General features: G+C 54.6%; 1 protein-coding gene across 1 annotated transcript; it reads right to left on the reverse strand.

Annotated features, from left to right (window-relative positions):
- Window positions 1-6,443: 6,443 nt before the first annotated feature.
- On the reverse strand, window positions 6,444-8,506 carry LOC135287631 (zinc finger protein 239-like). Its single transcript, XM_064400904.1, has 3 exons — window positions 8,319-8,506; window positions 7,395-7,473; window positions 6,444-7,215 (listed from the first exon to the last, which is right to left on the reverse strand). The coding sequence occupies exons 1-3, from the start codon at window positions 8,451-8,453 to the stop codon at window positions 6,545-6,547; spliced, it is 885 nt and encodes a 294-aa protein (XP_064256974.1). The 5' UTR covers window positions 8,454-8,506; the 3' UTR covers window positions 6,444-6,544.
- Between the last annotated feature and the right edge of the window lie 2,745 nt (window positions 8,507-11,251).

Here is an 11,251-nt window from a genome sequence, read left to right on the forward strand (position 1 = left end):
CGGGCCCTGTGCTGCTGCATTCCCCCCCCCTCCCCTTCTCAGGGCGCCCTGCCAGCTCAGAAATGCTCCTTGGGCCTCAGCCTTGGCCAACAGCTCCTGGGCTCAGCTCCTCTGCAGCTCAGCACAAACACTGTCTGCTCCAGGCACTGCTGTGCCCTACCAGCTCCTGGTTTCTGGAGGAGCAGCCCTGGGAACTGCTTTTGTTCCCTCAGTGGCACAACATCCCTGTTCTCACACTGCCAAAGAAAGCTGTTGATGCCAAGTGCGGCCAGGAGGAACCATTGCTGTGACTGCAGCCCCTCTCTTGGGGCCCTACAAACAGCACTGCAAAAGGAGCCCCTTGGAGCTCTCCTGGGCCAGCGACTCCCTCTGAGTGGGGCCTCTCCCAGCCGGGAACTCTCCCCTTTGCTGCACTCGGGGATCCTGAACAAGGATGGAGCCTGGGCCGATCCCCCCACTCCTCCAGGCTCAACCCTTCACCCGCTGGGGAGATGCCAAAGCATCCACAGGGAGCATTTCCTCCCCTCAGGGGAATTTCTCACAGGTGCCTTGCACTGACTCTTTGTGTCTGTGTGCACACAGGAGTGCCTGTGCTGGGGAAATGTGGCAGAAATGCTGCTCTTGGAGGGGCTTGAGTGCCTTGGATAGCTGAGTCAGTCAGGCCAGTAAGAAAGGTTAAGTCACAAGGTCTAAGTGAAGTTAAATTATCTAAGAGTTGTTATTTTGCTAAGTCATTATGTTTACTATAAGTTAATAGCCGAGTTAAATAGTATTAAATGTTATTCCCCTGTTAAATTTCAAAGTCATATGTTATAAATTAGGTTAAATACTGCTAAACTCTCTTCTTCTGCTAAATTGTGATGTTGAAGGTATCAGTTAAGGTTAAAGTGTAAGTCAAGTTCTGTTCAGTTTGAGCTCTGTTACACTTTTAGGCTGTATTCCTTTTATCCTTGCCCTCACTGTCCTTGTGTCACACACACACGCACACACAAAGGGACAGTTTTTTGTTCATTTCTGGTTTGATTGTGTGGAGGTTTTTTTGGTTTTGTTGTTGCTTTGTTTCTTTGTTGTGCCTGAAGTGTTCAGTCAGGAGTGCCTCTTGCCAAGGAACTTTGTGGTGCTGTCACATAATATTAAATCTGATGTTGCTGATCTCTTGTCGAGGATTTTTTCAGTGTTCTCAAGCCCTCGTTTCTAGCAGGGTGAAGGAGCCCTGGCCCGGGCTCTGGCCATGGGGGACACGAGGATGCCGGCGGGGGGTCCCTGTCCCCCTGTCCCACCCCCAGGGCCCCGGCCCCCCGTCCCCGTGTCAGGCTCTGGGGTCGATCTCGTGGAACATCCTCTGGGGGAGGCTGCGGCGCCAGGGGCGGGGGGACCCGGGGGGACAGGGGACCCCACTGTGCATGAGCAGCGTTGGACTGCTCTGGGGGAACTGTGAGGGGGGCTGGGGCAGAGTGACCTCCCCAGTGACCTCACACAGCCCCTGTGATGTCACCCAGCCCCCATTATGATGTCACAGTTAATGTTGTGATATTACACAAGCTACCCTGGGATGTCACACAGCCATTCTATCATGTCACATCCCCTCTGTGATGTCACACAGATATCCTGTGATGGCAGAATCCATTCTATGATGTCCAGCCTCCGATGTCACAGAGCCTACTCTGTGATGTCACAGGCAACTCTGTGATGACACACTACTGCTCTGTGATGTCACAGCCTGATCTGCGATGTCACAAAGCCTCTTCATGATATCAAAGGGCCAATGCTGGGATATCACTCTGTGATAGCATAAAGCTGCTCTGTGATGTCACAGGAGATTCGGTGATGTCACAAAGTCACCATGTGATGTCACAGTCTCTTCTGTGATGTCACATCTGGCTCTATAATTTTACTCAGACACATGGTGATGTCACAAACCAGTCTCTGATGTCACAGAGCCACCCTCCATGATGGCAGAGTCTACTCCATGGCCTCACACCCTACTCTATGACATTGCAGACAGCTCTGTGATGTCACAACCCCCTCAGTGATGTCACAAAACCCTCTCTGTGACACCATACTGCCACTCTGTAATGTCACAGCACACACTGTGACCTTACAGCCTGCTCTATGATGTCATACAGCCATGCCATGATGTCACAGCCTGCTCTGTGATGTCACACAGTCCCCTCTATGATGCTGTAGTTGCTCAATGACCTCGCACAACAAAGTCTGTGATGTCATAGCCCAACCTGTGACCTCACACAGCCCACTCTGTGCAGTCACACAGCCCCTTGCTGACATCACAGCTGCTCTGTGCCTCTAGGACACAGCCACAGAGGTGCCGCTGGGACACAGCCCCCTCTGGGACATCCCCCAGCCCCTGCCAGTGCTGAGCTCCTTTCAGCTCTGGCTGTGCCCTGCTGGTGTCCCTGAGCTGCCCTGGCAGTGCCCCAGCCCTGCTGGGCTGTGCACAGGAGCTGCTCCTGGCCAGAGCTGTCTCTCTGCAGCACTGCCCTTGCCAGGAGCTGCCTCTGGGCCAGGAGCCCGGCCCAGCTCAGCAGCACAGACACAGCACAAGGACTTGAATGACCCTCTGGGGCTTTGGTGTTCTTTGCATCAGACTCAGTCCCTCAGAGTGTGCTCAAAAACCTCTCAACAACTCAAAGTGAGATTGAAACACAGAAGTTTTCTTCAAGGGTTAATGTGTCCTATTGAAGGACAGGTCTTAGAAAGTGACCCCACGTTCCAGGTAGAGCGGAACACTGGAGGCAGTGATGACAGGTGGGGACAACCAAGGGAAAGGTGTCTCTCATGCTGAGCAAACCTGTGCCTCTGTCCCTGCAGGCTGTCGTCGTCCCCCGGCTGCCCCACCTGGCTGGCCCCTGCCTTTGCTGACAGCTCTGCCTCCTGCCTGCCTCTGCCTGCCCACACAAAGCCTTGGGCTGCTCCAGGCTCCTTGTGGGGATGTGTTGCACCACAGCCCTGCCCTGGCAGGGAAATTCCTTTCTCCTGGTGGCCAGTCTGGGACTCCCCAGATGCCCTTGGTGCCATTGTTGGTTTCTCATGCTTATATCCTCTATGAAAAAAAGCTCCAGCCTTTCTGAACCGCCCTTCAATTCCTCCCAGGCCATTCCTGTTCTGTCCTGTCTCCACACCACTGATTACAGAGCCCTGTGCTTCTACCTGCTGGTTATGTGATGAGGCCTCCAAACCCCATCTTGGGAGATTTTTGGGTCCTCTCCAAAGTCTGTGAAAATGGAAAAATAGTGGTCAAGGTTGTTTTGTCCTGAATCTTGCAGTGACAGAACAAGGCTCAATATCTCTGAACTGAATGAGGGGGGATTTACATTTGTTAGAAGGAGGAAATATTTTATAATGATGAGAATTGCACAAAATGGCAACTGTTTTTCCAGAGAAGTGGATTCCCCATCCCAGGAATGCTCCAAGAGCATGAGCTTTGTGCAACCTGACCCAGTGAAACCCTCTCATCCCCAAGGACAGAATTCCTGTTGTGTGGGTTCTCTGATGTGCTGGGTGCCCTCACAACGCTTCTGGCCAGAATGTCTGCTGAGGGCAGCCAGGCTGCTGCAGGGGCAGTGACCTCACAGCCATCACCATGGCAGCCCTGTCCCCTGGGCCTGGCTCTCCTCTTTCCTCTGCCCCTGCCTTGTCTCTGCTGGCATGAAGAGTTTTGTCATTCATATCTTGTCCCCAAGGTGCTGGGGCCAATGGCTTCCCAGGCAGGCTCCTGGAGCAGAAGTGGCTTTTCAGAGCCCAGGCAGAAATGAGCCCTGAGGCAGCAGCTCTGCAGTGCTGGCCACCAGGCCGGGCTGCCAAGGGAGGCTTCTGGCCATGCCCTGCAAGCAGCTGCTGCTGCCAAGGTGCCTTTGGTGCCTCAGGCTCTGCCTGGCACAGCTCCCAGCACGGCACTCTGCCCTTGTGCCCGAGCCCTTCCCTGTGCTGGGGCTGGCCTGGGGCTTTTCCTGCAGCGGGACCTGCCCTGCTCCTGGCACAGGAAAGGCAGTTCCTGCTGGAGCAGGAGGCTCTGCCTGCAATGGGCTCCAACAACTCCAGCAAGGCCCTGTTTGCAAAGCCCCAGTGGGAAATGAAGGAGGTGGGTCATGCTGCTTTTGGGGTGAATAAAGCTGAAACCAGCCTGACTCCTTCATCCCAATGTTCAACATTCTCAGAGGGAGCTGGAGCTGTGGCAGAGCTGGAAAAATGCCCAGAGAAAGGAACAACCAAGGGACAGCACTGAGAGCTTCTGCAGAGCTGCTGACCTGGCCCAGCCTGGGCACATCTGACTGACAGGGCAGCACTTCAGACTAGAAAAGCCCTGTCCCAAATTTTAACAGCAGCGTCTCCTGACATTTCCCTTCTTGGGGGGTGTGGAGATTCCTCCCTGCAGTGGGGACACCCCTCAAGGTCACTCCTCAAGGCTACACCAAAGAGATATGCCCATGGTCATTGGTCTAGGGGAGTGACATCAATCTCTGTTTAATTACTGGTTTTGTTTTAACACAGTTGCTTTGAAATCACTTCCGAGTGCTCTACCTAAAATAATATGTTACAGCTCTTATGTCTTGGTGTAAAAACTTCTGATTAAGATCATTTTGTCTCATCATTACCATAATAGATATTTATATAAATATCTCTGGTTTGCTATCCTTAATCCTGTGGGACAAATTCTATAAAGGCTTAATTCCACTTTGATAATTCTTTATACATGAAGGCTTGAAAAGTCTGGAGATGAGATTGGAACCAGCTCCTCCAATGCTGTTCTCACAGAAAGAATTTAGAAAGCCTGGAGGTCCTTGGGGGAATTTGGGTGTTGATATGACACTCTAGTCAGAGACAGAGAAAACAAGATAAGCTTTCCCATGAATTGGTCTGAGAACATTTAGGGAGCTGGAGAGAAGGAATTGTAAACTATCCATAGGTGGTATTTGTAATAAGATGGTGTTTTTCCATAAAGATGCTCAATGAAGGGTGTTGTCTTAATTAGCCAATCATGTGAAATGTGTTGATTAAATGACCAATGAGATCCAGCTGTAGCAAACGAAGGTATAAAAGAAGAGGAGTGAATAAATAGGCAGCTTTTAGCCCTCAGCTTTCTGATCTGAGTTTGTGTCATCTCTGAATCAGTGGTGATATTTAGGGATCCGTGGGGGCTATTCTGCACCTCGTGAACCAACAGGAGCTTCCCTAGTAAGCTTTACCTGAAGCTCCCACTGTGCCCATGACAGGAACCCCTGTCAGTGTCTGGGACATCCCGGCTCTTTGGCAGCCTGGGGACTCCTGGGATGTCACCGTGGAGCCCCCGTGAGTGCCTGTGACAGATTGGTGCCTTTGCAGCCCAAGGTCCCCTGGGATGTCACCATGGAATGGCTGTGACTGCCTCTGACCACAGGGCTCTTTACCATCCCCAGAAACCCCTGGGAGGTGTCCATGGAGCCCCTGTCTCTGCCTGTGACATTCCAGCTCTTGAACAGCCTGGAGACTCTGGGAAAGTCCCCATGGAACCCCTCTGAGGGCCTGTGACAAATCTGATCCTTAGTGGGCAACCATCACCAGCTCCATCCCTGTGGTCAGTTTCCATGGCAACCATCCCCAGCCCCCTGTTGCTATGGGTCATGGGATCCCAGATCCACAGAATTGGCTGAGCTGGGAGGGACCCATCAGGATCCTGGAGTCCAACTGCTGGCCCTGCACAGGACACCCCAACAATGCCAGCCTGGGCCTGGCAGTGCTGGCCAAACGCTGCTGGAGCTCAGAGAGCCCTGGAGCTGGGACCCTTCCCTGGGGAGCCTGGGCAGTGCCCCAGCAGCCTCTGGGCAAAAACCTTTTCCTGAGATCCAACCTCAGCCTGCCCCGACTCAGCTGCAGCCGTTTCCTCCAGTCCTGTCCCTGGGCACCAGAGGGAAGAGGTTCCCACAGCCCCAGCCAGAGACCCGCTCCCACGGCTGTTGCCACGGCCACCAGGGCAGGGACCTGCTGGGATGCTCGGTTTCCATGGGCCAGGGTTCAGGAATGGGATTCCCCAATTTCCTGCTCCCGCTAAAACCGCGCTGCCGCTCGCTGCCCTCCCGCACCCCACGGAAAGCACAAAAATCAAGGAGCCCAGGCAGGGATAAGAACAATTTACTGGGGACAGCAACGAGATAAAGAACAAACAGGAACAGAAACAATACTGTAACAGAAGGCAAAAGAAAAACTATTTACAGGGAAAACCAAAACACAACTCACTGGCTCTTCCTGGCCAGGTATTTCCTCCTGCCTGGAAAGGACACCTTTCTCCTCAGGGAGAGAGTCCCTTTCCTGCCCCTGGCAACGACCTGAGGAGAGAGTGAATATAATGACATGGCCCTAGCCAGATCCTCATGTTCTTCAATCCCACATCATGTCATTGGCAGGGGCAGGAAAAGGGACAGGTGTTATCCCTGCATGGATTACAGGGAACATGGATCACAGGTCTCTTCCCAACGTGGGTCCTCCAATTGGGTATGAAGCTGGAGCCAGGCACGAAGCTCTCCCTGCAGGGACATTTGCAGGGCTTCCCTTACCGGTGCTTCCATAGGTGTCTGTTCAAGACAGAGCTCTGGGTGAAGCTCTTCCCACACTGGGGACACTCGTAGGGCCTCTCCCCAGTGTGGATGCGCCAGTGCCTGGCGAGATGAGAGATGTACTTGAAGCCCTTCCCGCAGTCAGGGCAGAAGAAGGGCCTCTCATCCGTGTGAATCCGCTCATGTATGAGGAGACTGGAGCTGGTGTGAAACCTCTTCCCACACTGGGGACACTCGTAGGGCTTCTCCCCAGTGTGGATGCGTTGGTGGGTGACGAGTTCTGAGCTGCACCTCAAGCCCTTCCCACACTCCCCACACTCGTAGGCCCATTCCCCGGTGTGGATCATCTGGTGCTGGATCAGGGTGCTGCTCTGCCTAAAGCTCTTCCCACACTCCAAGCACTTGTAGGGCTTCTCTCCATCATGAGGCTGCTCATGGGCCACCAGCTCCATGCTCTGGCTGAAGCTCTGTCCACCCTCCTGGCACAGGGTGCAGCCTTTCACCTCAGAGCAACCTGGGCTGGGTTTGGTGCCCCTCCTCCTGTGGGATCTCTGGGACTTTTCCTCCGCCTTGGATTTCTGCCCTGTGCAGCCGCTCACATCTGCCTCTTCCTCGAGGTTCTGTTGTGGGGATTTGTCCTCCCTGGTCTCCATCCTCACCTCCTTGTCTGGGGCAGGAAGGACAAGGAGAGGATGGGTTTTGCCCCTATGCCACAGGGAAAGGGAAGAAGATTCCCCAATGCATCCCCAGCAGGACAGCAGTGGGATTGTCCTGCAGCCGGGGGCATTGCTGGGCTGGGAGATGGAGCAGGAGAGAGGGGGAAAGGGGGACTCACTTCCTCCTCACCTGCCTGCGTGTCCCGGGCCATCTTTCTCTTCCTCACAGACTCCTCCTCCATCCAGCCAAGGCTTGGGAATGAGAAATCCTGGTTTGGGGAAAAATATAGCATATGAGTACATTGGATTAGGGGGTTCCTCCTGCCCAAGTCAATCTCTAGTGTCGCAGCACATCCACAACAAGCCCCTGTGAGCAACCTGCACTCCCAGAGCCCGGAGCACGCTTGCTTAACCTGCTGATGGACAAGGCCAGAGACAGCTCCAAATGCAGTTTATTGCAATGTAGAGGGTCCAGACACAGAGACAAAATGGGGCTGAGAACACAGGGTTTGATAAGGGGGGAAAGGGGCGGGTCTGAGGGCCAAGGGCCAATGGGAACTGAGCACAGGTGGTGCAGAGGAGGGGCAGCCAACTGGGGAACCAATGAGGTAACAGGGGCAGAGCATTGCAGTAAATCAGGACCAATGGGGGACAAGAGAGGGGAGAACATTCTAGGGGAAGTACATATAAGGAAAAAAGGGCAGCTGGACTGGGTGATACCAATGAAGCCTGCTGCATTCACATGAGCCTGCAAATGCTTATGGTGAGACTATTGTCCTCAGAGGGGTGTCTCTCTCTGACCCTGGTCACCTTTGCCCTGAGCTATTACAGTTCCAGTGTTGGGCACCTGAGCCTCCACACTCTAGAAGTCACTGGGAATCTGCTGCCCGTGTAAATCCCCAAAACACCGAGATTTGGTCCCCCAAAATGCATACATGACCAAGATTCAGCAAAAACACCCAACCCTGGATTTCCCCTCTCTGGTCTCTCCACTTTTGGCTCCTGGAGGGCCCCCCTGTCTGGGTTGCTGCGGGTCAGGTTTGTATTGGTGTTCCCCCTCTCTGGGCTGCTGGGGCTCCTGGCAATCCCACAGGTTCCCCTTCTCTGGGCTCACCACTTTGGCATCACAGGCGTCCCAGGGGTCAGCACTGTCCGGGGTCCCTGTTTCAGAGTCCTGGGGTATCCATGGCTCCCCCCTGTCCATGCTGCCAACATGTCCAGGCTTCTGGAGCACCCCCAGCTCTCGCATTGCCCGTTTCTGCTCCCCCCAGTGCCGGTTTCCCTGCCAGCCCTGCCGGTCCCGGGCGATCCCCAGGTGGCTCTGGGCTGACAGTGCAGCCCCTGGGCCGGGCAGAGCCAGCCCCAGCACGGGGGGACCCTGCATCCTGCGCTGCCTCGGCAGCCGCGCCCAGCGCCGGGCACAGAGCTCGGGCAGCCCCCGCCGCCCCCTGCCCAGGGAGCCCCGGGGACCCCCGCAGCCGGGGCCGGCTCTGAGCGAGGCGGCCCCGAGCCCGGCTGCGTGGCCAGGGGGGCACGGCGAGCCCGGGGCCTCTGTGCCAGCGCTTCCCCCGCTCTCCCTCAGCCTTTGCCCGGCCCGGCCCCCGAGCACAGAGCTCTGCCCGGGGCTCCCGGCCCGAGGGGCGGCTCCGGGCCCGCCCGGCCGCTCCCGGCTCCCACAGCCCGCCCGGGGCCGCCAACAAAACATCCCAGCACAAATCCACAAACCAGCCCCTGCCACCCTGTCCTGCTGTGCCTTCCCAGGGACCCCAACCCCGCGGCAATGCCCCCGGTGCATCGGGACAAAAAGCTGCTCCAGCCCAGCCCCTCGGCAGCCCCAGCTGCGGCCCGTCCCTGGCACAGCGATCCCGGCAGCTGCCCCGCTGTCGCAGCTGGGCTCTGGAGCAGGGAGGCTCTGCGGGACCCCCGGGCTGGGCCCCCTCCCAGCCCGTGCCCGCCCCGCACCTTCAGCCCGGCCTCTCTGGCTGCTCCGGCTCCTGCACAGTCCCCGCTCTCCATTCCTTGGCCCCCTGGGCTCTCCTCTGGGGCTCCTACAACACCCGGCAATGGAAAACAATGGATTTGGTGCTCCCTGGCCAGGACACAACTGAAACTTTGATCCTTTGGCCTGGCTGCAGAGACCCCCAGGGTGTTTTCTGCACACAGTCCCAGCCCCCAGCACTTGCTGAAGGCGCTCCCTGCAAATGTCACTGTGCCAGGGCCCTGTCCTTGCTGTCACCTGCTGGGGCTGGCCATGCACAGAGGTCCTGGACTTGCATTTCCAGCTGCTGTGCAGCCAAAGCTGAGCCATCTGCAGCTTCCTGAATGCAAAAACTGGATTAGGAGCCTCTCTCCAGAGGAAAATCTCCCCTCCTGTGCCAGCCCGTGGCAATGCTGCCATTCTCTGCTGCTGCTGCTGCTGGGGCACTCGGGGCTCAGGCTGAGCAGCAAAGGTGACCCTGAGCCAGGAGCTTTCCTTGGCTGCAGCAAAGCCTCGGCACCCAAAGCCCTTCCTGGCGCTGTGCCCTGTGCCAGGAGGGATTGTGCCAGCCGAGCTGACCCGACATTTCTTCTCCCAGGCAGCTTTAGGACACACACCATGGGGAAGCCAGAGCCCACTCTCAGCTTTGCGCAGTCCTCCAGAAGAATCCTGCGTGTGAAGCAGCCTGGGAACAGGGTTTGGTGTCAGGGGAGGGGAGCTCAGAGCCCTTTGCTGCCCTGTGGGCTGAGGCTCTGCATTTCCAATGGCCCTGCAGCTGCCAAAGGGGCATTTTTGGCTCAGCTGAGAACAGTTCTCCTGAGACCCTGTCCGAAACCTGCTTTTCCAACAAATGTGTCCAATGAATCCTCCTTTTTTGCAGCCCTATGTCTTGTTTGAGTGCAGGTGTGACAAGTGAAGGATGGAACAGCTCTGCTGGGGCGAGTTCTTTTTCTTGTTTTGTTTTTTTTTTGTTTGTTTGGTTTGGGGTTTTTTTTTCTTTATGTTGGTTTGTTTTTGTTGGCTTTTGGCGTTTTATTGTTTGCTTATTTGGGTTTTGTTTCTGTTTAGGTGGCTTTTTTGTATATTTGGGGTTTTTTGTTGCTTTTCTTGGGGTTTTCTGGTTGGTTTTTTTTTTCTCTTTGTCTGGGGGGGTTGGGTTTTTTTTTTGTTTGATTTGGGTTTTTTTTTTCTTTATGTTGGTTTGTTTTTGTTGGCTTTTGGCGTTTTATTGTTTGTTTATTTGGGTTTTGTTTCTGTTTAGGTGGCTTTTTTGTATATTTGGGGTTTTTTGTTGCTTTTCTTGGGGTTTTTTGGTTTTTTTTTTTTCTCTTTGTCTGGGGTGTCACACACATGGGAACGCTGGGGCTGTCACTGCTGGGGTGTCACACACAGGGGAACGCTGGGGCTGTCACTGCTCCTGCCCTGTCCCCAACAGCTCTGCCAGCGCCTTGAGGGGACACAAAGTCTGAGCCAAAGTGTCAGAATTGCAGAAGGGACCGAGCTGGCAGGGGCCCTTTGGGATCAACAATTCACTGAATGTCAGAATGACAAAATTACTGGGTTGGAAGAGACCTTCAAGATCATTAAAGCCAACTCAGCTCTAACACTTCAACTAGACCATGGCACCAAGTACCACATCTACTCTTTTTTTTCAACACATCGAGATCCACCACCTTCCCTGGCAAACCAATGCAACTCTTTATCACCCTTTTTTAAAAAACTTTTTCCTAATATTCAAATTTTATTTCTCTTGGTTCAGCTTAGAACTGTGTCCTCTGTTTCTGTCAGTTGTGACCTGGAGAAAGAGACCAACCCCCATCTGACTTCAACCGTCTTTCAGGAACCTGTAGAGAGTGATAAGGTCACCTCTAAATCTCCTCTTAACCAGGATAAACAACTCCAGCTCCCTCAGCCATTCCTTAAAAGACTTGTGTTGCAGACCAGACTTGTTGCCCTTCTCTGGACATGCTCCAGCCCCTCCATGTCCATCCTAAATTGGGAGGCCCAGAACTGGACACAGCACTCGAGGTACGGTGCCAGTACAGGGGAAGAATGCCAAGTACACCAGT

This window comes from Passer domesticus, chromosome 30 (genome assembly GCF_036417665.1).
Source record: "Passer domesticus isolate bPasDom1 chromosome 30, bPasDom1.hap1, whole genome shotgun sequence".
NCBI lineage: Eukaryota > Metazoa > Chordata > Aves > Passeriformes > Passeridae > Passer > Passer domesticus.

Bases quoted from the DNA above. Each gene is read 5' to 3' on its own strand.
- LOC135287631 (XM_064400904.1), bottom strand. From the start codon at position 8,453: ATGCGAGAGCTGGGGGTGCTCCAGAAGCCTGGACATGTTGGCAGCATG. The intron at 7,474-8,318 runs GTGAGCCCAGAG...TCCCCAAACCAG, and splicing joins ACGCCTGTGATGCCAAAGTG to GATTTCTCATTCCCAAGCCT. The intron at 7,216-7,394 runs GTGAGGAGGAAG...TTCCTGCCCCAG, and splicing joins GGCCCGGGACACGCAGGCAG to ACAAGGAGGTGAGGATGGAG.